At 56.5% G+C, this 27703-nt stretch overlaps 1 protein-coding gene across 1 annotated transcript; it reads left to right on the top strand.

Moving 5' to 3' along the window:
• Positions 1-10775: 10775 nt before the first annotated feature.
• On the top strand, positions 10776-27621 carry LTBP3 (latent transforming growth factor beta binding protein 3). Its single transcript, XM_012778075.2, has 28 exons — positions 10776-11577; positions 13945-14274; positions 14421-14623; positions 14823-14928; positions 15063-15155; positions 15325-15447; positions 15907-16065; positions 16163-16348; positions 16679-16695; positions 16773-16845; positions 17023-17121; positions 18865-18990; positions 19085-19216; positions 19333-19461; positions 19696-19818; positions 20095-20217; positions 23434-23556; positions 23759-23878; positions 24790-24918; positions 25207-25374; positions 25530-25613; positions 25821-25949; positions 26041-26178; positions 26271-26411; positions 26553-26714; positions 26802-26882; positions 26969-27100; positions 27209-27621. The coding sequence occupies exons 1-28, from the start codon at positions 11250-11252 to the stop codon at positions 27358-27360; spliced, it is 3909 nt and encodes a 1302-aa protein (XP_012633529.1). The 5' UTR covers positions 10776-11249; the 3' UTR covers positions 27361-27621.
• Positions 27622-27703: the final 82 nt, after the last annotated feature.

Raw genomic sequence — 27703 nt, 5'->3', positions numbered from 1 at the left:
CTAATCTTTTAAATGTTTTAATTGTTTGTAGAGACAGAATCACACTGTGTTCCCCAGGCTGGTCTTGAACTCCTAGCCTCAAACAATCCTCCCACCCTGGCCTACCAAAGTGCGAGGTGTGAGCCACTGAACCCTGCCCTCAGTAATTCTTTTAAAACATAGATCGATCATGTCATGCTTTTTGTCACAATCTTCTGGCATCTCACCATCACACTTAGACAAAAGTGTGCAGTCCTTATTATGGTCTCTGAGGTCCTACAAATCTGGTCCTTGGCTTCTGTCATCTCCCACTCTCCCTGCATTCCTCCTCTCCTACTACTCAAGAGGATTCTCATCACCTTCCTCCTCGCAGGGTCTCTCCCTTCCTCAAGTTCCACTATAGGGTGGGCACGGCACAGGAATGGAATGAGGCAGGCCTTAGTTTGATCCTGGATCACCTGGAGTAATTTCTTCACCTATTTGGACTTGAGAGTCTCATCTGTAAAACAGGGCTGGTTATACCTATTTAGTTAGGTTGCTGTGAGGATTTGGTGAGGAGATGTGAGGAGAGTGGTATTTGGAGACAATTTTTCTCCAGTCTTTCACATTTGTGCAGGTCTTGTGAGCAGAGACACTACTACCTTTGTTCTGGACTATCTTTTCAAGGATGTTAGTATGGTGAGCAGCCTTGCACCACAAAGATAATGTTTCTCTCTGGAACAAAAGGCACACATACTTACTGCCCATTATAAAAGATTTGGATCCTTCTTGTAATACAATTCACCATGCCTATAGGCATCCATGTGGGTCCCTCTGCATTACCTGCATTGGACTTGAAGGTAAGGGGAAGTGACACAAATATGCTCACGTTCATGCTGCTTGCTTGCTGTAATGAAGTCCTTTGTTTCTGACTTAGAAGTCTCGTGTCTTCTGCCAGCATCTTGAAATTGTATCCATCTAACTTGGTTGTTTGAAAGTAGAGTAAAATCTTAGACCTTGCACTGTTGTTGACAGTTTTGGCAATGAGGATGAGATGATGACAGAGACATGGTTTTTTATAAGAAGGATGAGGATCTCATGGACAGATTAACGGGTTTTGAGGGAAGGCCAGGGAATTGGTAGAATACATGTTCATCGCATTGTATGGCCAAACAAACAATGAATGGTCTTTGGCTTTATTTGCTGTTCATGAGGAGGAATTAGCAAGGTGCTTGCAGGCCAAGTACCAGGAAATAGGTTCAAAGTCAGCTTCTAGACATTTCTCTGGTAGTTGCTAATTCTTCTCTGGGTAGGGTTGGGGAATGGAGGGGTAGTTCCTCACAGTTAGCCTCAGGTCTGCTTCATTGTAACAACCAGTATTACCACTCATCCTGGGAATACTGAGGTTTCCAACACTTTTCAGACACCATTTATAGAGATGCCCACACACTAAACACAAATGGAGGGAAATTCACTGCCACCATGGACAAAAAACAGATGAATCATTAGCAGTTTGGCTGGTTCACTTGGGAGATGAGGGACAAGGTATGTGATGCTTGTTAAGGAAGAATGTCAATAGCTGGGCTATCTTACAGTTCAGCCCTTCTATCATGTCAACCTTATAGGCATTCTGAGATGATGTTAAGAGTCTCAGAGTTGTTGTTTTCCCCCAGTGGGTCCTGGCTGTAAGGGAGCTTTGTCCTTCTCAAGGAGATTTCCCTGAGACAGATAAACTGCTGTAGGAAACCAGAGGTGAAACATTGAATACTATCAGATCTCTTTCTGTCCTAGTTTGGGTTTACAATGCTGATAAAGATGACCCAGTAGAGAATGAGAAACTGACCCAGACAAATTTAGATAAATTCTTGTGATCAGCTCCACTGCCCTAGAAAACTTCCCAAGCCTTATGTTAAAACAGGCAAACACTTAAGAGATGTTATTATGCTGATGGGAGGAGAAATATCCCATATCAAGGTTATCTCCTTTTAAAAAAAGTCATAGCTGTGCAAGTCAAGCAGACAAGCAGAGTCCTAACAGACATCTGTAGAACACTCCACTCAGCAGCAGCAGAGTTCTTGTCCATGGTGGCAGTGAATTTCCCTCCATTTGTGTTTAGTGTGTGGGCATCTCTATAAATGGTGTCTGAAAAGTGTTGGAAACCTCAGTATTCCCAGGATGAGTCGTAATACTGGTTGTTACAATGAAGCGGACCTGAGGCTAACTGTGAGGAACTACCCCTCCATTCCCCAACCCTATCCAGAGAAGAATTAGCAACTACCAGAGAAATGTCTAGAAGCTGACTTTGAACCTATTTCCTGGTAGAACTCTTCTATTTTCCTCAAGTGTATGTGGAACAATCATCAGGAAAGACTACCATGTTTCCCCGAAAATAAGAGAGGGTCTTATATTTATTTTTTCTCAATAAGACACCCTAGGGCTTATTTTCAGGGGATGTGTTATTTTCCCCTCAAAGCCTCAGCCTGCATCACGCACAGGATGCCGGGACCTGACAGGGGGAGCCGACCTTCTTGGTGGGGCTGCCCACACCTTTCCGGTCACACCCCACCAGATAGTAGCTGTCACGATGGGGCAGATGAGAAGGGCTGCTTGTCTTCTTTACCGCTCTGCAACGAAATGCATGGGTTGTGCAGATATGCTGCGTAGCCACGCCCATCACTAGGTCTTATTTTTGGGGTAGGGCTTATATTGCACAAATGCTTAGAAATCCTGCTAGGGCTTATTTTATGGGTAGGTCTTATTTTCGGGGAAACACAGTATATGTTAGGCCATAAGCAAGTCTCTATACATTTAAAAAGATTGAAATCAGCTGGGCGCGGTGGCTCACGCCTTTAATCCTAGCACTCTGGGAGGCCGAGGCAGGTGGATTGTTTGAGCTTGGCAGTTAGAGGCCAGCCTGAACAAGAACGAAACCTTGCCTTTACTAAAAATAGAAAGAAATTAGCTGGGCAACTAAAAATACATATATAGAAAAAATTAGCCGGGCATGGTGGCACATGCCTGTAGTCCCAGCTACTTGGGAGGTTGAGGCAGGAGGATCGCTTGAGCCCAGGAGTTTGAGGTTGCTGTGAGCTAGGAAAATTAGAAAATACTTTGAGATGAATGAAAATAGAAACACAACATGCCAAAACTTATAGGATGCAGCCAAAGTAGTGCTTAGAGGGAAATTTATAGCTATCCTTATTTATATTGGAAAAGCAAAAAAGATCTCAAATCAATAACCTAATCTTTTATCTTAAGAAACTAGAAGAAAGCAAACCAAACTCAGAGCAAGCAGAAAGGAAGGAGACAATAAAGATTAGAGTGGAAATAAATGAAATAGGGAACAGAAAAAGTGATAGTGAAAATCAACCCAAAAGTTAGTTCTTGGAAAAAATCAACAAAAATGACATAACTTTAGCTGAAGCCTGGTCAGCCAGAGGGTGCAAACGTTGCAGGTCCAGTTGGAAAGTAATGTGCCTGTGTCAAGGACTCTTCAAATGTGAAATAGATAATGTCAACAATAATGACCCTGCCACCCAATATAGGGCTTTGAATGACAATGTTTGCAGCTAACTGTGGAAACAAATCACAGCTGATCAAACTGTCTAGGTCACTTATGCAGATGCCCATGCCGAGGGCCCATTCTCTGATGAGACTGACTGGAATCAAGCATTGATTGAGCCTGAACTGGCCAGATTGTCTTCATTTCTTCCTGGATCTATCATTATACCAGATATGGCAACCTATCCACCATCGCAGAATGGGCACAAGGTAAAGGAGTCTATGCTGCTGTATTGGGCCTACTACTCTATACCAGACTTGTGCTTCTTGCCAGAAGTTTATATGTTTGTCCCACAGTGAGGGAGGCTATTCCTGAGAGATTGAACACATGGGACCTTTGATCCCTGTTGGGGTCATTGGTGATGCCTCACATTTTTTTGTGTTAGAGTGGTGCTGTTTCAGTCTGGTCGGCCAACTCTGGCCACACCACTGTGGTTTTCTTTTCTTTTTTTTGTTTTTGTTTATTCCCCCTCCCCCAAACCACTGTGGTTTTCAAGACTAATCTGTGTCATATGTACAGCTTTCTGGAACATTTGAAGTCTAACGATGGGGCACCTTTTATCCCCAAAGCCACTCAACAATGGAATGACAGTCAAGGTATTTCGTGGACCATGCTTCCTACCATCCACAGGCATGTGGGACTGTTGAGTACTGAAAGAGCCTCCTCAAAAACCGAGATTTCTGGGTCTTCCTCCTGGTCCACATACCCCAGTGAGGCAGCCCAATCACTGAATGCAGCTGTTGCCAGAATGGGGCCATCTCTTCTTGGCTACATCTTCCATAATGATCAGAATGAGAGGGGTAGGGTGTAGAGAAATTTTGAAAATTCAAGGTTCTACACTCACCATGCCTGGACAGGATGCTTCTCTTCCCTGGACTTCTTCCTTGTGGGTCATGGCAGAGTCTGTGCAATTGTAGTATGTTCTGCTGTGCCTGGATTAATGCTTCAGGCAAAGTGGAGGAGTCAATGCAGTGACTTAGGAGAAAGCCACTTGGCTTTGTAAGGTAGACCTGATGATTTATATATTTGTTCAGCTGGGTCTCTGGAGGGCATGGTTGAGGTCAGTACTGCATGTTGGCCTTATCCTGCTGCTTAGAGTCCTGTTGCTGGAAGCCTTAATTAAATGCTGTATGTGACAAATTGAACAGATTTGGTTCTAACCTCCGTTGATCAGCTATAAGATTTGCCAGTGAAGTGGTGTACTCATGGAAAAATTCGGCGAAAGCCAAGACCGTGTGAGAGTGAGGAGTGGAAATTATTGTAAGACAGTTCTCTATGGGTCTCTTGAATTTTTGCACATATGGCAAGTGAGGCATGGATTGCCTTTGTTCTGGACTCTCTTTTCAAGGACATTTGTATGGTGAACAGCCATGGAAGACAGAGATAGTGTCTCCCTCCAGAGCAAAGGACAGGCATGCTTACTGGCTTTGGAGTCCTTAAGCTTAGGCTCCTCTCCCATAATGCAATCCACTCTGTGTGTAGGCATTTGTGGGAGCCCACTGGCATCACCCCCTTGGGGCTTGGGGACATGGGGAACTGACATAAGTATGCTGATGCTCATGCTGTTTGCTGTGCCATAATACAGTTCTTTGTCTCTGACCCAGGACCCGCATGTCTTCTTCAAGCATCCATAAACCTGTAGCAGGTTACCTTGTTTGTTCGTGAGTTGGGTAAAATCTCAGACCCTTCACAGTCCTTGACAAGGGGCAGGCGCGTAGAAGGTCCTCACAAGTGTGCGGGTAAAGCCTATTCACAGCAGTCATGGGACAGACCAGCTGTCTGGGGAGCAGCAGGCTTGGGTTCTTTCAGACCCTTCCCTTGCGACAGAATTTATCATGCCTTCATGTGAGCCAGCCCAACATCTGTCCCGCCCTGTGGCACTGATGACACGGCAGTAGTCAGGCCCTTTGCTATGTGGTAGAGCACAGGATGGCATGTTCACACACAGCTCAATTACAGTGCCTCCCCCCACCCACTGGTTCCTCTGGTGGGGCAGGTTCACATGGTAACGAGTGACCTATGCCACATCACGTGCCTCTGTGAACCGTAACTTACATCATCGTGTTTCCACGCTGACAGGCGCTGAATCAGGGTCCGTTTTTCTTTTTCTTGTTTTTCACTGCAATGTGAATTGACCTGACACTTCCGTGAAACAGGAAAGGGCTGGATGATAAAAATAATTGTACTCAAAGTTGTGTGTGTGTTTTCTTTGGGACGGGCACTGTGCTAACAGCTTTCCATGAAGCACCTCTTCTATCCTTAGGCTAATAACACTGTGAGTTGGATCTTACTATGATTCCCAACTCGCAGTTGAGGAAGCTGAGGCTTGGAGCAGTCAAGTGATGTACCCCTGGCCATGCAGCTGGGACGTGGCAGGGCTGGACTCCATCTTGGCAGCCCATGCACCCCCAGAGCCTGAGCTCTCACCGGTAGACTTGTCCTGTGTTGGGGAGGTGGAGAAGAGTGGCAGGGCAAAAGAGCCTCTCTGATTTATCAAGTGTGAAGATAGGTTCTTTTCATTTTCTAATCCCATCTCTCAGTGCTCATCATCTTGGTCCCCACAGTAAGTGGCATATCACAGAGACTCATAACAACCACTTTCAAAGTGTCTTTGCAAAGAGATGCTTTAGGGCAGAATTGTCTCCTCCAGGCTCCCATAACTTTCATCCCTCATCTTTAGAACTGATGAGTGGCCCCCTTCCCTTCTACCTACCCACCCCTCTCCGAGAGCCATTTCTTTCCTCAGAGTCTAGAAGTTTCCCAAAGACATTCAGAACTCAGAGGAATGACACATGGAGGTGGCACAGAGCCTGACACACAGTCAGCCCTCATGGAATAGCAGTTCTCCTCCTCCCCACAAGCCACTCACTTCCCACCACTCAGCCCATCTTGGCTCCTAGACCCAGACAGTAATGAAAAGAACTAATACATATTTAGTGCCTATTATGTGGCAGGTATCTGCTAAAGGCCTCATAAATATTAGCTCATTGATTCTGTTTTAAATTGAGAAAAGCTGAGTGCACACCTATAGCCCCAGCTATTTGGGAGGCTGAGGGGAGGATCATTTGAGCCCAAGAGTTGTTTTTTGTTTTTTTGTTTTTTGTTGTTTTTTTTTTGAGACAGAGTCTCGCTTTGTTGCCCAGGCTAGAGTGAGTGCCGTGGCGTCAGCCTAGCTCACAGCAACCTCAAACTCCTGGCTCAAGCAATCCTTCTGCCTCAGCCTCCCAAGTAGCTGGGACTACAGGCATGCACCACCATGCCCGGCTAATTTTTTCTATATATATTAGTTGGCCAATTAATTTCTTTCTATTTCTAGTAGAGACGGGGTCTCGCTCTTGCTCAGGCTGGTTTCGAACTCCTGACCTCGAGCAATCCGCCCACCTCGGCCTCCCAGAGAGCTAGGATTACAGGCGTGAGCCACCACGCCCGGCCTGAGCCCAAGAGTTTGAGACTAGCCTGGGCAACATAGTGAGACCCTATCTCTTAAAAAAAAAGAGAAAATGGAGACATAGAGAAGTTAAAGAAGCTTCTCAATTCACAAAATGAAGCAGCTAGGAAATATAATGCTGGAAATAACCCTTATGCTATGCTGCTTCCTGGGGACACAGCGTTCATTATGCGGGCTGCTGCTGCCCTGTCCAGCCAATCCCTTATCGAGGCATTAGGAGCCCTGAGTTCAAGTCCTGGCTCTACTGTTGACTGGCTGTGCAACCTTGGCCAAGTTCATTGCCTATTCTGGGCCTCAAGAACATTTGAGTAATCTGAGCATTCCCTGGGCCTGGATCTCATGGCTCCTGTTTGTCCCACTCAGGCAAAACCCCTCATTGCCCTTGGAGCCTCACCCACTTATCTTCAGGATGTTTGTGGGACCACCTCCTTCTTCTCCCCAGTAGCTTGTATGGATTTTGGATCAGGCAGGCTTTGGTTCAATCGCCTTATTTTACTCACCAGGTGACCTGAGTCTAGTTGTCTTATTTTTCAGAGCTTCAGTTTCCTCTTTGCAGGGTGGCTGGGAGGACATGACATGACAGTGTAAAGCGCACGGTCAAACATTCATAATCAACCCACAAATGTCAGCACCCAATATGTGCCAGGCCCTGTTCCAGGATCTGGAGGCAAGGTTGTGCCTTCCTGGGAGAGCAGTAAGATGGATAATAAGAAAGTCAACAAACCAACGAAGAAGAATACAGTTCCAGGCTTTGCCAAGTACCAGGGAGGAAACAAACAGGCGACATGACTCAAATGGTTCCAGGATGGCTGTTTTAGAGATCGACATCCACAGGAACCCCGACGTGAAAGATCATTAGAAGTTGGCGGCAGAAAAGCAGCCCCCGGCAGAGGAACAAGCTCAGCATCTCAGAGACACAGAGGACCTTGCAGGTTCTGGAAGCAGAGGGAAGCCACTAGAAGTGTCTTAAGCAGCAGAGTAACATGGCGGAGTTAGGTTTTTGGTTTTTTTTTTTCAGCATATTATGGGGGTACAAATGTTAAGGTTACGTATATTGCCCGTGCCTGCCCTCCACCTGGAGTTAGGTTTTAAAAGGTGACTCTGGCACCAGGGGGAGGGACCAGAGGAAGCAGAGTAGCAGCGGGAAGATGCCCTCCCTGAAGGCTGCAGGGGTACGGGGTGGGGGCAGGACAGGTGCTGAAATCTCTAATGAAGGCCACAGCCTGGGGGGCAGCCCTCCCTGGTTATGCTAAGGCTTCCCTCCATTGCTAGCCCAGATGGTTTCAGCTATTTCCTGCTGGGCCCTGAGAGCTTCAGGAATTTGTGAGAATAACAGGTAACATTTGTTGAGCATTATTACTGGGCTAGGTGCTTTCATCGCTCCCTGTCACGGAGTCCCCTCAGCAGCCCCTGAGAGCTACCCTCAGTAGCCTGAGACACTGCTGGCCACACCCTCCTCCCCAAACACTGCTCCTGGCTCTTCCTGCACCAGGCTCCTGCCTGTCCTCTCCGCTCCCTCTAGCTGCTCCTTCTGAGTCTTTTGCCTGGGAAGGGTGACCTCCCTGGCTCACCCTAGGCCCTCTTCTCTTCCAAGTGAGCCCATCCTTTCCCACCATCATAAATCCCCTCATATGCTGAGGCCCCTGAGCCTATGACTCCAGGCCAGATGTCCTGTCTGAGCGCCAGACTCCTGGGTTCAGGTGTCTCCACTTGGACAAGGCAAAAGCATCTCAAAGTCAGCAGGTCCAAAACAAAGCCATAGGCACTTCCCTGTGTTTCCCTCTCCTCGGCCTCTCCTCTTCCTCACCCGCCGAGGACTCAGGCCATTCATACTACCTGCCTCTCAGGCACCCTCCACTTCAGCTGTCTCTAGATTCTACCTCCCAAATACATCTCCACGGGTCCAAGCAGTATGTCTCCAAGAGGGCAGCCATATGCCCTCTTGCCTTGGTACAGTTCCATTACAATGAGAATGAAATCCAAATTCCTCACCATAGCCTACATCCCCCCAACTCAGCTGCTGTCCCCCCACAGCTCTCTGGCCCACCCACTAACCCTGCAAGTCCTTTGCGAAAACAGTCTCTTCCTCCCAGCCTCCTCCCGCAGGCTTCCCCAGCTCAGATGCCTCCTGCTAACTCCTGCTCAGCCTCCAGCTTCTGGGGAAAAGTCCCTTTGTTCCCCTGGTCCCACCACTGCTCCTGCTCCCAGCTGCTGCTCTTCTCTGTCATGGCGCCAACCTCTGTTGTAGCCACAGTTATGTGTGAATTGATTTTTCACATGTCTATTGCCCCCAGCACAGATGCCCCAGGAGGGCAGGATTGGTTCTATTTGTGGGCAAGAGCTTAGCATGGGGTAGGTTCTCAGTTTGTTGAATGAATAGATTCCCATTTCACAGGCACAAAAACTGAAGCTTAGAGAGATTAGGACTCTAAACCTGGAGTTCGCTGTGTTCCAAGGTGAGTAGGCTGTAGGCAGGGGAGGGTCAGGTTCAGATGAGTGCCTGGCAGGTGTTAAGTACTCGGTATTACTTAACCCAGGGAGGGTGGGGGCTGCCCCTCACACACGCTCCTGGAATCCAGCAGCAGGGAGTCCCTGGGGGCACAGGGATTGACCCCCCAAGCCCTGCAGCAGGCTGGACTGACAGGCCCTGAGCACACTAAGCAGAGGCTTGCTACAGGGTTTCCCCGCAGTCGCCCCAAGGCTACCCAAATAAACTCACCCTCAAAGTAACAACTGTGAATTCCTTGGACAGGTGTGCCTGAAGGTGCGTCCCTGAACCCACCCCATGCCCAGGTCTCACCCCCTGCCAAATCAGACTGCCACCCCTGGTGCCCCTCTAGGAGAGGATTTGGTGCTGCCCTGACTTGGCAGCATACTTCCCCAGATGTACCCTGGTCACTCGCCCCCTGCTGAGTTCTATGAATCAGATACTGAATCCTGGGGTCTCCTGGCAAGCCCTACCGTACAGCCTGGGCCTCAGGCACCACAGCCTCCCTTCCAGCCCAGTGGCCAAGTCTGGCTCCTCTCCAGGCTCCACCAAACGCCAGACCCCTTCCTAGCCCCTGCCACCCCTGCCCAGGGGCCCTGCTCTGCCCCTCCCTAGCCCCAGGCCCTCGAGCAACGCTCCTCTCTTCCCGGCTGTTAGCCTGGGAAGGGGGCCAGGCCCTGAGCTCAGACCTTGGCGATTCCAGAGTGTCTGAGGCCCAGAGCCAGCCCCGCCAGCCTGGCCAGACAAGGGGAAAGGGGGGAGGTGGCAGGGTGGGCACCAGAAAGCCATTGAGGAGGACTGGCAGGGAGGCCGGTTTCAAGCTTTGTTCTTTCTGCTCCTCTTCTGGACCCCATGAGCCTTCCCTGGGACCTCATTGAGCCCCTAGCCAAAGGGTGTCCCCTCCCTTCGGTCCTTTTCTTAGAGGGCAGTGGACCAGTACTAACGACAAGTGACTTGGGGGCTGTGAGACCCCCACGTGTGCAGAGGAGACTGGGGAAGAGCTGGCAGGCCTGGGCTCCAGCACCATTGGCCTCCCAGCTCAGTGTGACCCTGGGCAAGGCCCTCTGTCCTCCCTCAGCCTCGGTTTCCCGCGTTAACGGGGCAGGGGGGAAGGGCTACGCAGGCCTCCCCGCCCCGCCCGGAGGAATCTGGCGGGCCGGCCCGACGGTCCCAGGTGAGGGCCCTCTGGAAATGGCCCAGCGCGGCGGCGGGTTCCGGCCGGGGCGGGCATCGCGGTGGGGACCGCCCCCCAGCCTCCGCCCGCCCGCACACCCTCGCTCCTCCGGGCGGCTGCGGCGACGCTTTAAACAGAAAAAACTGTCTCCCTGGCCCGGGGCCAGCGTCCCAGCCCCCCTGGCCGCCGCCGCGCCGCGCTGCAGCCAGGGAAAACAACTGCTCACTTCTCCCTGCGTCCTCCCCGCGCTCCTGCTGCCCCGCGGCCGCGGGAGAGGAGCCGGCCAGGGGGAGGCGCGGAGCGGGCCGGCCGCCCGGCCTTCCTCTCCCTCGCTCCTCCTCTCCGCCTCAACTTGCTCCGGCCTCCGCGCTCCTGCCCAAGTTCGGGGCCTTGGCGAGGCTTCTTCCCGGGGCTGCGAAGTTTCTGGGCTCCCCGCGGTCCATCTCTTCGTCCGCCCCCGCCCCCGCCCGCGCCTGCTGTCCCCTCCCGGCCCGCTTCCTCTGCTCCGCGCCCTCGCTGCCCCCTCCAGCCCTCTCTCGGGGCTCCGGCTTCCTATCCCCTCGGGCGCCGGGCCCCTCGCCCCCGCCCCGGGCGCGCCCCCTGGGGTCCTGCGGCCCCGATGCCCGGGCCCCGAGGGGCTGCTGGCGGCCTGGCCCTTGCGATGCGCGGGGCGGGGGCGGGGGCGGCGGGGCTGCTGGCGCTGCTGCTGCTGCCGCTGCTGGGCCCGAGCGGCGGGGCCGAGGGGGGACCGGCCGGCGAGCGGGGCGCAGGCGGGGGCGGGGCGCTGGCCCGCGAGCGCTTCAAGGTGGTCTTTGCGCCCGTGATCTGCAAGCGGACCTGCCTTAAGGGCCAGTGTCGGGACAGTTGTCAGCAGGGCTCCAACATGACGCTCATCGGAGAGAACGGCCACAGCACCGACACGCTCACGGGCTCCGGCTTCCGCGTGGGTGAGGGCCAGGGGCCACGGCTGGGGGCAGCGGAGAAGGACAGGCGCCAGGACCATGCCGGACACATAGCGGAGTCCTGGGCATAGGAGACTGGGGGCCGGGGGTACAGAAAGCAGAGATCTGCGGCCCGGGGGACCCGGGGCCATGGCAGGGGCTTGGAAGGCTGGTGTCCTGGGGGCCAGAGCTGGGGAGCCTGGGCTTTGAAGCTCTGAGTTAGGGTTGGGGCCTACGGTGTGGGTTAAGTGCTGGGGTCCTGGATGTCACAGGCTTCCCAGAAGGCGCTGCATGCTGAGAGCGCGCGCGGGGGTGGGGGTGGGGGGTTGAGGGATGCAGGCTGGGGGCTGGAAGCCTCAGAGAAGGGGTAAATATTCCCCTAAGAAACAGACTTGCTGGAAGAAACAGGAAAAGTCTCTTTTAAATGTCTCAAGTAGGGCCTGCCAGGGGTAGACACCTGCATGCTCTGGGAGGAGGAGCTAAGTTTGTGGCTGGGACGGAGGGGGGTTGGTTACTGGCAGGGTCTGAGGGGGGAGGGTGTTGAGGCCTAAGAAGTGGGGTGCAGGCCTGAAGGTGAGATCTGGCCTGGGTCCTCAGTCCCTCTTCCTGTGCCATCCCTAGGCTCCCAACTCTTTGCCTCAAAGACCCTCAGAGTCCCTCCAACCCCTAGCCCAAGCCCTGCGACCTCCTGGGTCAGCCTGCAACCCACCCCATCTCCCGCATCTCTCTTCAAAGGGCCAGGCCTGGGGCCGGCCCTCCTCCCGCAGGGCCCTGTGGGCCAGGCTAGGGGAGGTGTCACAGCAGTAATTACCCTCCTGGATAGGGTAATTAGGCCTGGCCCGGGATGGCACCAGCTAAACAGCCCCTCTTACATGTTTCTATATTCACTTACCCGTTCACAGGCCTAAGGGACCCTGCTCACGAGCCTCCCGTTTCTCATGAGATGGGGGTGTGCATGGCCCTGCATGTCTGGGCACATGCATAGGCTTTGGAGTGGCCCACTGTGACTAACTACCTGTCTCTTCGTTGTCGTGGGTGTGTGTCTCCAGTCGCCGTTAGGGAGTGTTTATGTGAATCTGTGTTGGTGTCAGAATGAGTCTGTGAGTGACAAGATGACTGTGGGTGTGAGTGTATGTGTGTCTAGGCTCCCAGGCTCCCTGGCCATCTTGCCCAGGCTGCTGTCTCCATCGGTGCTGCCCACATCCCCCAGGCTTGGTGCCCAGGCCACAGTGGGCGGGTGTCACTGGGAGGTCACCCTCACCGCTTTGAGTGACTCACTGGGAGACAGGAAGAAGAGAATCCTGCCTCTCCTGGCCAGGGACACACCCCATCTGCCCTGTGAGGCCTGGTCCCCAGAGGCCAGGCAGGATGGGCTGGGCTGGGATGCGATGCGATGTTCTTAGTCCGACCCCGATGGCCACGGATGTGGGCCATCCCTGTGAGGCCCTTTGGGTGTCCAGGAGTGCAGCACCCCTCGCTTTCCACCCTGGGAAGCAGGAGCGGGGCTGGGCTGGTGCATGGACTTAGGGCCCCAAGTGGCCATTGGAGGGGCAGAGACCCTGGGGAGGAGGGGAGGAGGACTCATGGGACATTGCAGAGCTGTAACTGGGCGGACGGGAGCAGGAGGGACAGAGCCTGAGGCGCAGTCATGGATGACCTGGCAGGCAGGGATTCCCCAGTGGTGATCCCAGGTCAAGAGGGGGAGGGGAAGCAGGATGCTGATATCTGACAGTGTCCCCTCGGTGGAAGTGCCCAAGAGAGGTCCTGGAGAGGGTGAAGGCTGTGGCTGTCACTAGAGATGTGGACATCTTTGGCAGTGGTGAGGTGTGGGCCCTGGGATGGCAAGGAGGAGGGAGGGAGAGCTGGGAGGGAGAGGCCCAAGGCCTGAACGAGGGGAGTGTTTGGGGAGAAGAGGCAGAGGCACCAGGAGGGAAGGATACCCAGGAGAGGCCTGGGGGAAGCCAGATGCCCCTCATCATTTGCTACTACTTTTTCAGCACCCTCTGTGTATGGGTCCCGTGTTAAGCATTTGCACTAGCATCACCTCATTTAATAACACAGCATCTCTGTCAATAGGGACCCTGAGGCACAGGGCAGGGAAGTAAGGTGCTCAGGGTCATGGAGCTGGCACGTGGCCTAGCTGGGGTTTAAGTTGGAGACTTAAGACTCCAGCACCCAACATGGGCATAAGGATGTTGGGGGATGTAGACGCCAGTTTCCATGTGTGTGATGTGTTACAGAACCCAGCTTCCCAAGGAGGACAGAGCCAGTGGTGGCAAGGAAGTAGGGAGGAGGGGGAAGAGACAGGATGTGGCTGAGGGACTGGGGCTGGGGGCAGGGGTGCCCTGGCCCTGATCCACCTCCTCTCCCCAGTGGTGTGCCCTCTGCCCTGCATGAACGGTGGCCAGTGCTCCTCAAGAAACCAGTGCCTGTGTCCTCCTGACTTCACGGGGCGCTTCTGCCAGGTGCCTGCTGGAGGAGCTGGTGGGGGCACCGGTGGCTCAGGCCCTGGGCTGGGCCGGGCTGGGGCCCTGTCCACAGGCGCACTGCCGCCCCTGGCTCCAGAAGGTGACTCTGTGGCCAGCAAGCATGCCATCTACGCCGTCCAGGTGATCGCCGACCCTCCCGGGCCTGGGGAGGGGGCCCCTGCCCAGCATGCTGCCTTCCTGGTGCCCTTGGGGCCGGGACAGATCTCAGCAGAAGGTACCAGGTGACGGGCAAGCCTGGGTAGGGTGAGGTGGGTGGCACTATGGTGGCTGGGCCCGGGAGGGGGCCAGCCCTGGAGGAGCTCAGCCTGAGACCCCATGGTGCCAGCGGGCAGCCCTGAGGCCACCGCGCCCCGCCCCCAGTGCAGGCCCCGCCCCCTGTGGTGAACGTGCGTGTCCACCACCCGCCCGAGGCCTCTGTCCAGGTGCACCGCATCGAGGGCCCGAACTCGGAGGGCCCGGCCCCCTCACAGCACCTGCTGCCACACCCCAAGCCCCCACACCCCCGGCCACCCACCCAGAAGCCCCTGGGCCGCTGCTTCCAGGACACGCTGCCCAAGCAGCCCGTGAGTGCATCCAGTCCCCACGGGACAGCCCTTCCTTCTCTCAGGGTTGCCCTGCCACTCTGCCCTAACCCAGACTGCCTAAAACCATAAAAATGGGGTGGGGGGGTGGGAGGGTGTGGCAGCAAGGAAAAGGGCCTCCTCAGGGGGGAGGTAAGTAGGGGTGGGGAGCTTGTGACCTGTCCCCATGTCCTCCCCGCAGTGTGGCAGCAACCCTCTCCCAGGCCTCACCAAGCAGGAAGACTGCTGTGGGAGCATTGGCACCGCCTGGGGCCAGAGCAAGTGTCACAAGTGCCCCCAGCTGCAGTGTGAGTGCCTGGGCTCAGTGGGCATCCCCCACCCAGTGGACCCTCCCCACCGCCCCACATTCTTCTCTACATCCCACTCTGCCCCCTCCAGCGCCCTCCTTGTCACCCCCTGCCTTGCTACCCTCTCTCTGCAGACACAGGGGTGCAGAAGCCAGGGCCCGTCCGTGGGGAGGTAGGCGCTGACTGCCCCCAGGGATACAAGAGGCTCAACAGCACCCACTGCCAGGGTATGGCCAGCCAGGAGACTCTGTGGGCTGCAGGGGCGGGCCAGCTGTCACTGGGGGGTTCCTAAGTTGGGGGGGAGGAGGCGGGGCTGGAGCAGGAGGCTGAGTTTCTTGGAGCAGCTTGCTGTCATATGGTCCCAGACTGGGGGGACCAAACTTACACTTTTTACAGACATCAACGAGTGTGCAATGCCAGGCATGTGTCGCCATGGTGACTGCCTCAACAACCCTGGTTCCTATCGCTGTGTCTGCCCACCTGGCCATAGCCTGGGCCCCTCCCGCACGCAGTGCATTGGTGAGACTGGGGGGCTCTGTTTTCTGGGAGGTCACAAGACATGGGTGGGAAGGGTAAGGCTCCAAGCAGCAAGTGTCAGAAGTCACAAGAGATCAGAGTGGGGTTGACTGCAGGAGAACCAAGGCCCAGAACAGATAGGATCAGGGATCAGTGGGGTCAGGGGTCATGTGAGATCTGGGGTTAAAGGTCACATGGGGTCAGGGATTATATGGAGTCAGGGTCCTATGATCATAGGCTTGATAGACAGGAGGGGTGAAGTCCAGAGCAGTCAGAACCAGGGGTCAATGGGGTTGGTGGTCACGTAAGTTTTAGGGGTCATATGAGTTCAGGATCATGTGAGGTCAGGGGCTACATGGGGATCAAGTGCTGTCTGGGCCAGAGAGACAGGTCTGGAGCAGCCAGGCAGAGGGTCGTGGCAGCGTTCAGGCCCAGATTCCCATGCCCCCCACTCCCCTGCAGCGGACAAGCCGGAGGAGAAGAGCCTGTGTTTCCGCCTGGTGAGCCCTGAGCACCAGTGCCAGCACCCACTGACCACGCGCCTCACCCGCCAGCTCTGCTGCTGCAGTGTGGGCAAGGCCTGGGGCGCGCGGTGTCAGCGCTGCCCCGCAGATGGCACTGGTGAGCCAGGGGCATGTAGGGCAGGGGTGGGGATGGGTGTCTGTCCATGTACCTGTCCAGGAAATGCTCACCTCTGTGTCTGCTGTCTTGGCCATAGCTGCCTTCAAGGAGATCTGCCCAGCCGGGAAGGGGTACCACATCCTCACCTCCCACCAGACACTCACCATTCAGGGCGAAAGCGACTTTTCCCTTTTCCTGCACCCCGACGGCCCACCCAAGCCCCAGCAGCACCCCGAGAGCCCCAGCCAGGCGCCACCACCTGAGGACACAGAGGAGGAGAGAGGTCTGGCCTGACCCTTTCTGTTCTTAGACCGAACCAGTGACCTCCAGATCTGACCCCCGGACCCCTGACCCAGGGATTTGAGACTGAGCTGTAACCTCCTAAACCTTGATCTGTAACGCAAGGATTGCTCAGCCATTGCTCCCCAGACCAGAGTCCCTGACCACTATGCAAACACATCATAACCCTGGATCTAACCCTTGACCCTTGACCCGGAGACATGATTGCTGAACTCTTAGAGACCCTAACCACAAATACTCAGCTGGTGAGCCCAGACCTGACTCCTTTCTCCTACCCAAACACTTAATGGCCTCATCTTCTCTTCCCTTCTAGGGGTGACCACAGACTCAGTGAGTATGAGAGCCCAGGTGGGAGGGGTGGGACAGGTGAGGGAGACATGGAGGGCTCATGCTGCTGTCACCCGCAGCCAGTGAGTGAGGAGCGGTCGGTGCAGCAGAGCCACCCAACTGCCACCACGTCTCCTGCCCGGCCCTACCCTGGTGAGCTGGGCATTGCAGGGATGAACTCTCAGGGGCTAAGTTGCTGGATAGGGGGAGTTCACAGCCTAAGTACTGGGGGGCAGTGAAGGTGGGGTGTGATGTGCCCAAGCTGAAGGCTTGAAAGAAGGGAGGCTCAGTGGCCCTCACCCTCTGACAAGCGTGCACTGCTGCCTGCAGAGCTGATCTCCCGCCCCTCGCCGCCCACCATGCGCTGGTTCCTGCCGGACTTGCCCCCTTCCCGCAGCGCCGTGGAGATTGCTCCCACTCAGGTCACAGGTAAGGCCCACCTGCAAGGCCACGCCCTGGATAGGCCACACCCCCGTTAGTTTTTCCCCTCCCCTTCCCCCTGCAGTCATTCTCTAGAGCCAATAGGCTGATATTTATCCAGGGCTGGGTGCTAGGGAAGCCCCAGTAAACAGCAGAGATCCCACCCTGCCCTCAAATGCCCCAGGTAGCATGGTGGTCAGCCCTGTCTAAGGGCATTCATTCATTCATTCACTCAACAAATATTTATTGAACACCTACGATGTGCCAGGCACTGTTCAGGTGTTGAGGATACTGCAATGAACAAAAACAGACAAACATTTCCTGTCCTTAAAGCGCAGACAAGGCCGGGCGCGGTGGCTCACGCCTGTAATCCTAGCTCTCTGGGAGGCCGAGGCGGGCGGATTGCTCGAGGTCAGGAGTTTGAAACCAGCCTGAGCAAGAGCGAGACCCCGTCTCTACTATAAATAGAAAGAAATTAATTGGCCAACTAATATATATATACAAAAAATTAGCCGGGCATGGTGGCGAATGCCTGTAGTCCCAGCTACTTGGGAGGCTGAGGCAGGAGGATTGCTTGAGCCAGGAGTTTGAGGTTGCTGTGAGCTAGACTGATGCCACGGCACTCACTCTAGCCTGGGCAATAAAGTGAGACTCTGTCTCAAAAAAAAAAAAAAGAGCAGACAAAAGGCAACAAAAAGATGAATAAGTAAAAATCTAGTATGTCTCAAAAATGCTATGAGAAAATAAATCAGAGCAGAAGGAAGGAAGTCTGGGGTTGTGATAATATGTAGGGCAGCCATGAGAGGCTTTCTGAGTAGAGTTTTAAAGACTGTTAGAAATTCCAGAGTAGAAGTGGGGAAAGGAGGGGCATGCAGGTTGGGGAAAAGGACCTCCCAACGCAAGTTATGTTTGGGCAAAGGCATGGGAGCATGACACACTGGCAGAGGAGGGAGAAGCCACACAGGCTGGTGTCTGCACCAGGGGAAGTCCAATGCACGGAGTCTTGCTGAGAGGCTTGGGTTTGATGCCACAGGTTCTGGGAAGTGTCTGCAGGGTTTTGGACATCAAAATTGCTAGCTCAGATTGAGTAACCTCTCTGTGCCAGGCTCTGTCTGAAGACTTACATGCTAAGTATCATCTAACCTTCTCATACTATGTGAAGTGTACGAAACATCATTGGCCTCATTTTCCAAATAAGAACACTGAGACTCAGAGAGGTTCAGTAACTTCCCTCAGGTCACATAGCTGAGCCAGATCCAAGCCCATGTCTGTGGGTGTGGCAAAGCCACAAGGAGCTGGCAGCCTGAGCCTACATGAGCCCCTGGGGTGAGGGCTCAGGTGGAAGGTGGCAGCCCTGGGGGCTTTGGGGTGCAGAGGACAAGGCCCCTGGACAGCTTTCTTAGGGGCTGTGTGTTAAGGGATATTGGGATGACTGAGGGGCCCTGAGGGGATGTAGTTGGGTTTGAGGTGACTGGGGTCAGGCCTTAGAGTGAGTGGGGAATGGAAGTATCAAGGTACTGAGGTGAGAGGATGTCAGAGACCTGGAGTCCTGGTTGGAGCTAGCTTGGGTCTTTATATTGGGGTTATCTGGGATGGACGTACCCGAAATTCTAGGGTTGGAGTATGGCTGTGCAGGAACCTGAGGTCATGGTATGACCGGGTCAGGTATCTGGGTCAGTAGAATTGGGGTGCCCAGGTCTGCCCTGGGGATGTGGCAGAGGTGAATGTTCCCTGACCCGGCCGTGCCCGCAGAGACAGACGAGTGCCGACTGAACCAGAACATATGTGGCCACGGGGAGTGTGTCCCAGGGCCCCCAGACTACTCCTGCCACTGCAACCCCGGCTACCGGTCGCATCCGCAGCACCGCTACTGCGTGGGTGAGTGTGGGGCGTGCGTGCGGGCGGATAGCCAGGGGAGAACCCTGCTCAAGACACTCCTTTGACTTTTCTTGGCCCGCCCCGTCCTTCTCAGACGTGAACGAGTGCGAGGCGGAGCCGTGTGGCCCGGGGAGGGGCATCTGCATGAACACCGGCGGCTCCTACAACTGCCACTGCAACCGCGGCTACCGCCTACACGTGGGCGCCGGGGGGCGCTCGTGCGTGGGTGAGCGCCACCAAGGCGGGGCGGCACTGGGTGGGGCGGGCTGTCCTCCGGACCGCTGTGCAATCCCCTCCATTGCCCCACCATACCCCTCCTCGTGCCTCGTTCCTCCCGCTCAGACCTCAACGAGTGCGCCAAGCCCCACCTGTGCGGCGACGGCGGCTTCTGCATCAACTTTCCCGGTCACTACAAGTGCAACTGCTACCCCGGCTACCGGCTCAAAGCCTCCCGACTGCCTGTGTGCGAAGGTGAGGGGCCCCATCCAGACCAAACGGGGAGCCTCAGCTGTCTCTCCACCTGGGGTGGGGGCGGCGGGCCTGCATTCCTGTCTCCGCCCTGTTCTGGCCTCGGAGAGGTTAGGGCCTTGGAGCCAGACGGCGGGTTTGGCTTGTTGATCTGTGACGGAGGGAGGCCTTGCCGAGGACCCGGAGCGCTGGGCAAGCCACGTTGTCCCCAGATGGGTCCGCCTTCTTCCTGCGCAGACATCGACGAATGCCGGGACCCGAGCACCTGCCCGGATGGCAAATGCGAGAACAAACCCGGGAGCTTCAAGTGCATCGCCTGTCAACCTGGCTACCGCAGCCAGGGGGGCGGGGCCTGCCGCGGTGAGGGCGGGGCCTGGGTCCCGGATAGGGTAGAAGGCGGGGCCTGGAAGGCTAGTGGGCGGGGCTTTCCGGGTAATGCCCGGGTCTGGCTCCGGATGGGGCGGGGCGGGGCCAGCGCCGGTGAGCGGCGCCTCGGGGGCGTGGCCTCCTGAGAATAGAGGCGGGCCCACCGCCTCGCGCGGAGAAGACCCGCACCCCGTCGCCGTTCTCCGGGCACCGGAGTGTCCCGCGGCCACCCAGTGGGGCAGCCTCTGAGACGCGCTCACTCCGCCGCAGACGTGAACGAGTGCGCCGAGGGCAGCCCCTGCTCTCCCGGCTGGTGCGAGAACCTCCCGGGCTCCTTCCGCTGCACGTGCGCCCAGGGCTACGCGCCAGCGCCCGACGGCCGCAGCTGCGTGGGTGAGCCCCCGCCCGGGCCGGGCAGCCCTGCCGCTGAAGCGGGGAGCGGGTCTCCCTGGCTCTCCGGCGGCTGGCGGGAGGTGGCTAATTCATCCCCCGGTTCTCTGATCCAGTCGCTCCCTTTCTCAGAGAAAAGCTGCGTTTGCACAGCATGTTATTTAAGTGTAAAAAAAAAAAAAAAAAAGGTCGGGCGTGGTGCCTCACGCCTGTAATCCTAGCACTCTGGGAGGCCGAGCAGGTGGATCACTCAAGGTCAGGAGTTCGAAACCAACCTGAGCAAGAGCGAGACCCCGTCTCTACTAAAAAAAAAATAGAAAGAAATTAATTGGCCAACTAAAAATATAGAAAAAATTAGCTGGGCATGGTGGCACATGCCTGTAGTCCCAGCTACTCAAGAAGCTGCGGCAGAAGGATCACTTGAGCCCAGGAGTTTGAGGTTGCTGTGAGCTAGGCTGACGCCATGGCACTCTAGCCCGGGCAACAGAGTAAGACTCTGTCTCAAAAAAAACAAAAAACAGAAAAACAAAGAAAAAATAAATAAATATAAAGGAAAAAAGATATCAAAGAATGGAGGGAGGCATTAGTAGTCCTCCCTACACTCATGTTTATTATGCACGAAGAGGCAGGCTGAGATTAAGAGAAACTGGGGAATGTAAAACAGACTGTAGAGTGCAGGGCTGGGCCTGGATGGAGCTAGGGTGCTTCTTGGAAACACCAGCGGGACGGGAGGAAGAAGGCCTGAGTTATCATAAAGGATCAACAGGAATTAGCCAAGCAAAGAAGGATGAGATAGAACAGCACACCAGGCAGAGGACTCTTTGGCTACTCAGGTGAAAAACAGTAGGGGGTGTGCAGGGAACTGTAAGGAATGACCAGGGGATGGGGGCTGAGGCTGGCTGGGGTGGGGCAGGTCCCTACCCTTTGGAGAGCCCCTAGCCCTGCCCAGGAAGTTGAGATTCATCTTGAAGGTGTTGGGGAGCACCTGAAGCATTTTAAAGGGAAGAGTGACAAGATTTGCCATTTGTTTTAGATGGTTCGCTGCTGCTGAGTGTGGAGGGTGCCTGGAGGTCTGTTGGAGAGACTCAGGACAGAGATTGGTGGTGGTGGATGAGATGAGAGTAGTGGCCTCAGGATGGCTATGTGATGATGTGGTATCAGAGAAATATTAGAACAAATTACCCAGGCTTGTTGAGTGGATGTCAGGGTAAAGGAGAGAGGGGGGTGATGGATCCTCCAAGTGACTCCGGTGGTGGTGCCCACTGGAATAGGGTCCCAGGGGGTGGGGTGGGTATGTTAGGGAGGGAAGATGCTGAGCTCTTTGTTGGACAAGTTGAGTGGCTGGTCCCTGTAGGCCTCTCAGTTGGAGATGCCAGCAGAGAAGGTGGGCCTTGTGGGTTGAGAGTCTTGGGCCAGACCTACTGGCTTGGAACCATAGACTGTGGACTGTGGGTGCTATGGAGTCTTAGGGTGGGCCTGCTGTGCCAAGGAGGGTGGATGGGGTAAGAGGAGCATCTGGCAGAGCCTTGTGGACACCGACACAGCAGGGGCAGGCAGTGGGAGAGGAGCTGGGCGGGGTGATGGCAGTGGACTGTGGGCTACTGTAGAAGCTGGGGAGGAGAGACTTCCAAGGATGAAGGAGAATGAGCTAAGTGCAGTAGAAAGGATCTTGTAAAATACAAACTATGAGACAAGAAGGTCTCTAGTGGCCTTGGCATGGTGGCTTCTGTGGCATTATGGGGGTGGAGGGTAGGATATTGGCAGCAGGTGAGAAAGAGTGAGACCTGGGTTCATGGGAGTGGGGCTTTGAAATAGAGGCTGAGGAGGAGATGCCAGGAAATCGGGTGAGGGGCTGACCAGGGCCACAGGGCTAGGAGAGGAGGGAAGGGTCAGCGGGTGGCTGGCCATGGACAGGAGAGCAGGAGCAAAAGGGGAGTGGGCGTAGATAATGATTTTCAGGGGTTTGAGGGTGATTACCCTTAATTCTCTCAATAAACAGTGAAGGGCCTTAGTTAAGTAGGGACTTGAGGAGGACCGTGGCAGTTTGGAAGTGCCCAAGAGCGTGGGGCTGCCCAGGGGCTTTGCAGAAGTCAGGGCTTGAGAGGAGTTGAGAGGGAGGCACTGGCCACATTGAGGATCTGGCTGGACCACGGAGGCTGGAGTGTTTGGCCGTGGCCTAGTGTGCTCAGCTTGGTGGCTGGCTGCAGCCCCACCTGGCACCCAGGATCTGGAGGCCACAGCTCTGACTGGAGGCTGGGCTGTGCCAGACCAGTGAGGAGGAAGAAGAGGCATTCCTGGGCTCAGGGATGGGAGTTCACAGTGAGCACTGAGGTCAGGCTGAGGGGTGTCAGAGTCTGGGAGTGTTGGGCAAGCTCAGGGGACTGAGGGGCAAGCCACAGGCCCTCAGAGAGAGAATACAGAGTGGGGGACTTGGGGACAGCAGAGGCAGTGGGAAAGAAGCAGCCTCTGAGGGCCCTAGGGTGGGGCACCTCTGAGTGATGAAAGCCCCTCAGGGCCCTTAGAGTCAGTGGCTGGCCTTGAGGGGAAGGTCACAGAAGCAGAGACATCCAGGAATGTGAGGTTAGAGGCCCGGTCATCCACATGGCTGTTGAAAACTCCTGGGCTGGAGAGCAAAACAGAGGGAGAGGAGCTAGGATGAGGGTGCTGACAGCAACGCGGGGTGGAGGCTGGTGTGGGGCCAGTCGCACCTCAGACTAAGAGCTGTGGCTTGCAGGGGGCTGGGGGGTGGGCAACGACCAGCTCCACCAGAGAGGACTGCAGGAAAGCGTGTCTTCAGGGAGAGTCAGGTTCACTTACTGCATGAGCAGAAACAACTCTTCTGTGGGAGGGACGAAGACGTAGGGGAGCTTACCTGCAGGGAAGAAGGGAGCTGTGGCAGGTGAGGGAAGGGTGGGAGCAGCAGTGGAAGCAGCGGGGCAAGGGCGTCTAGAGCAGGATGAGAGAGAGGGTGGGGTAGGGGCCTCTTGTTTAGTGAGGGTGGAGGAAGGGTGGGGAAGCTGTTTAGCATCAGACCTGGCCCAGGGACCTGGTGACACATGGCCTGGTTGCCAGGGCACCGCGTGCCACCCAGGAGCAGGGTGAGTGCCCCACACGACTCCTGAGCACTGCTGGCATCAGCTCTGGGGCTCCAGGCCATGGGCAGGAGTGGGAAAAGCAGAGCCCCCAGCTTGGCCCTCTGACACCCCCTGTGCCCTGTAGATGTGGATGAGTGTGAGGCTGGTGACGTGTGTGACAATGGCATCTGCACCAACACGCCAGGATCCTTCCAGTGCCAGTGCCTCTCTGGCTACCATCTGTCAAGGGACCGGAGCCGCTGTGAGGGTGAGAGGTCCTAGAGCCAGGCTGCTGACCTGTCCCTCCATACCCCAGGACCCCTGCTGCCCAAGTCCAGTCCCCATCCAGATCCCAGATGGGGTATAGGGGTGCGACACCGACCCGGGGGTCTGGGGGAAAGCTTGGGCAGCCTAAGGCTGTGCATGAGGGTTCAGCCCCTGAGACTCTCCACTCCCTTGATCCCCTACAGACATTGATGAGTGTGATTTCCCTGCGGCCTGCATTGGGGGCGACTGCATCAATACCAATGGCTCCTACAGATGTCTTTGCCCCCAGGGGCATCGGCTGGTGGGTGGCAGGAAGTGCCAAGGTATGGAGGATTGGCTGAGGGCTCCTGAGGGGTGTGGCAGGGAAGAGTAATCCCCTAGACACACTGTGACCTTTCTGTCTTTCCATCCCTCCATCCACTCACTCAGCCTTCCACTTTTTCATCTAAAAGAGCAATGAGCACAGTAACAACGGTGGTGGGTGCTTCTGTGGTGCTTACTACATGCCACTCTGTTAGGCTCTTTACAGATATTAACATATTAGTCTTCCCCACCGACTCACCTGAACATGCTTTCATCTAACAAGGGTTTACTGAGCACCCACTCTTTGCCAGGTTCTGGGCGGTGTACTAGGTATTCAGCAAGGACCCAGGGCTCCCAGCTGGGGGAGGCCAACATTGAAATTGATTCTCACAATTCAGGGTGCTGCTGGGTGCCAGGAAAGGTCTAGACTACATTAATCGCAGTGAGGAGGTCACTGTTGAACTGGAACTTGAAGCATAAGTAGGAGTTCCCTAGGCAGAGAAAGGCACAAGATGGTATTCCAGGCCCAAAGAACAGTATTTGCAAAGTACAGAGATCTGGAAGGAGCTAGTTGCATTTTTAGAGGAGCATAGACAAGTGTGCCTTGGGCATACAGGTGGGGTGGGGGCTTAGAATAAAGGGTGATGAGACTTTTAAAGGTATTGGGAGCCCAAACTAAAAGTCCTCAAATGCCAAGCTGAGAGTTAGGACTTTATTCTATTGTCAGTGGGGGCCCCTAAAGGTTTTTTGAATGACAGCAGCAAATGCACATGCTCCTATCCACATGCACAGACAGACAGGAGTGGACTACCTGTTGTGTGTACTTTGAAATCAAAGTGGAAATTCGGGTTCTGAACTTGTGTGAGGCCCTCAGGGCACAGCCCTAGGGAAGAAGGGGTTGGGTTTCCTCTGAGCCACTCCTGCCCTCCAGACATAGATGAGTGCAGCCAGGACCCGGGCCTGTGCCTTCCCCACGGGGCCTGTGAGAACCTGCAGGGCTCCTACGCCTGTGTCTGCGATGAGGGCTTCACTCCCACCCAGGACCAGCATGGTTGTGAGGGTGAGTGTCCTCCCAGCTCCCTCCCAGGCTAGACAATGCCCCTGAGCTGCAGCTGGGGCTCAGAGACATGTCCTGGTCCCACCCTCTTTGCCTGGGAGCGCCTGCCTGGTGGGGCCAGACCTGGAAGGGTCCAAAACGTCAGGTTGTGGAAGAGGGCTGGCTGTCACATGGTGGCTATGAGGAGCGGGGCAAGCTGGGGGCAGAGAGATGCTGGGGCTGGCGGGTAGGGTGAGTATAGGGTCAAAGGCAGTGTGTCTGCACGCCCCTGAGCTGCCCTCCCCCCCTCAGAGGTGGAGCAGCCCCACCACAAGAAGGAGTGCTATCTGAACTTCGATGACACGGTGTTCTGCGACAGCGTATTGGCTACCAACGTCACCCAACAGGAGTGCTGCTGCTCACTTGGGGCTGGCTGGGGGGACCACTGCGAAATCTATCCCTGCCCAGTCTACAGCTCAGGTCAGGAAGTGCGCAGGCCCCTTCCCAGAGCCTTAGTTTCTTCCTCTGTAAACCGAATGGGGGAAAATAGCTCCGCGTGGGGTAGTTGGGAAATGAGGCCGAGAACTCCGACGGCCGGGACGCTAGTGCTCAGTCCCGCTCTCCCCGCCCCCCAGCTGAGTTCCACAGCCTCTGCCCCGACGGAAAGGGCTACACCCAGGACAACAACATTGTCAACTATGGCATCCCAGCCCACCGCGGTAAGCCCCACACGCCCCATCTCCCCCCACCCGCCCTGGTTTGGCTAGCTCGGGCAGCCCTGGGGCTCGGTAGATCAGCGCCCGCCCCGCACCTTTCCCACCTGCCCCGCCGCTCCAGGAAGCCCCGCCCCATCACTCCCCCAGAGTGGGCTTTGTCCCTGCGATCGACCCCGCCCAGCCCCCCAGCCACAGTTTACCACCCCGCAGACATCGACGAGTGCATGTTGTTCGGGGCGGAGATCTGCAAGGAGGGCAAGTGCGTGAACACGCAGCCGGGCTACGAGTGCTACTGCAAGCAGGGCTTCTACTATGACGGGAACCTGCTGGAGTGCGTGGGTGAGCGCAGCCGCCCCAGTGGCCATGGAAGCGGCGGGGAGACACGCACAGCCACCCCGACCTGCCCCTGCCACCTATGCTTTTCCTCTAGACGTGGACGAGTGTCTGGACGAATCCAACTGCCGGAACGGAGTGTGTGAGAACACGCGCGGCGGCTACCGCTGCGCCTGCACGCCCCCGGCCGAGTACAGCCCGGCGCAGCGCCAGTGTCTGAACCCGGAAGAGATGGGTGAGGCCCGGGACGGGGAATCGGAATGGGAGCGGGGGGCCCAGGCCATGCTGTGACAGGACCCCCATCCGTCCGTCCCCTCGCTGCCGTAGACGTGGACGAGTGCCAGGACCCGGCAGCCTGCCGTCCTGGCCGCTGCGTCAACCTGCCAGGCTCCTACCGCTGCGAGTGTCGCCTGCCCTGGGTGCCTGGGCCCTCCGGCCGCGACTGCCAGCTCCAGGAGAGCCCGGCCGGTGAGCATGGCCTGGGCCGACTCAACTCAGGGGCCTGTCTGTCGGGTGCTGCCCTGAGGCCCAGCCCCAGCGCAGGTGGGGTGGAGCGGAGGCGGGCGCTCGCGGCCTCGGGCTCCTCCCTGACGTCTATCCCGTCCGCAGAGCGCGCCCCGGAGCGGCGCGACGTGTGCTGGAGTCAGCGCGGAGAGGACGGCATGTGCGCGGGCCCCCTCGCCGGGCCTGCCGTCACCTTCGATGACTGCTGCTGCCGCCAGGGCCGCGGCTGGGGTGCTCAGTGTCGCCCGTGCCCGCCGCGCGGCGCCGGTGAGCTGGTCCAGGAGGAATGGCGGGGAGGGAGTATGGGGACTGCTGAGGTGCACTGACATCGCTTACCGCCCTGCACCCCCCCAGGGACCCAGTGCCCGACCTCGCAGAGCGAGAGCAATTCCTTCTGGGACACGAGCCCCCTGCTGCTGGGGAAGCCCCCGAGAGGTAAGGGCAGCCAGAGCGGGCAGCACCAGGGGCGGCAGCCGTGGGCTGGGGGCGGTGTTGACGTCTGTATTCTCCGGCCTGCGCAGAGGAGGACAGTTCCGAGGAGGACTCGGACGAGTGCCGCTGCGTGAGCGGGCGCTGCGTGCCGCGTCCAGGCGGCGCGGTGTGCGAGTGTCCCGGTGGCTTCCAGCTGGACGCCTCCCGTGCCCGCTGCGTTGGTGAGCCAGGCTACCGGGTGGGGGGGTGGGGGGTAGGGCGTTCGGGGCATGGGACCTAGCGGCCAGGCCCAAGGCTAAGCAAGTCGCACCTGTCACCCACACCTGCAGACATCGACGAGTGCCGCGAGCTGAACCAGCGCGGGCTGCTGTGCAAGAGCGAGCGCTGCGTGAACACGAGCGGTTCTTTCCGCTGCGTCTGCAAAGCCGGCTTCGCGCGCAGCCGCCCGCACGGAGCCTGCGTGCCCCAGCGCCGCCGCTGACGCCACCCTCGACCAGAACCTGCGGCCTCGGTGATCACCGAGGGGTTTCCGAGAGCTCCGCCTCTCATTCCTGTCCCGGGGCGCGGGGCACGGACCCAAGGATCCCCGAGACCCATAGGCCCCTTCCAGCGCTCTGAGACCCCAGGGCGTCCATACAGGCACTGCCCGGGTCACGGGCGGATGTTGGGTCTCCCGGCGCTGTCGGCCTTCCTACCAGAGGGCGTTTCCTAGAAACTGATAAATCAGATCGTGCCTCTTTACTCTTGGCTATCGAAGCAAATTGATGTTCCTGTTCGCCACGGGCGCGGACTGCGCAGGGCAGCACCAGACCTGGCCGCCTCCG

The sequence above is a fragment of the Microcebus murinus genome, chromosome 4, assembly GCF_040939455.1.
Source record: "Microcebus murinus isolate Inina chromosome 4, M.murinus_Inina_mat1.0, whole genome shotgun sequence".
NCBI lineage: Eukaryota > Metazoa > Chordata > Mammalia > Primates > Cheirogaleidae > Microcebus > Microcebus murinus.
Note: the sequence above shows the minus strand (reverse complement) of the source record. Positions and strands in the feature narration are given on the sequence as shown.

Bases quoted from the DNA above. Each gene is read 5' to 3' on its own strand.
- LTBP3 (XM_012778075.2), top strand. From the start codon at position 11,250: ATGCCCGGGCCCCGAGGGGCTGCTGGCGGCCTGGCCCTTGCGATGCGC. The intron at 19,819-20,094 runs GTGAGGGCGGGG...ACTCCGCCGCAG, and splicing joins GGGGGGCGGGGCCTGCCGCG to ACGTGAACGAGTGCGCCGAG. The intron at 24,919-25,206 runs GTGAGTGTCCTC...TCCCCCCCTCAG, and splicing joins GGACCAGCATGGTTGTGAGG to AGGTGGAGCAGCCCCACCAC.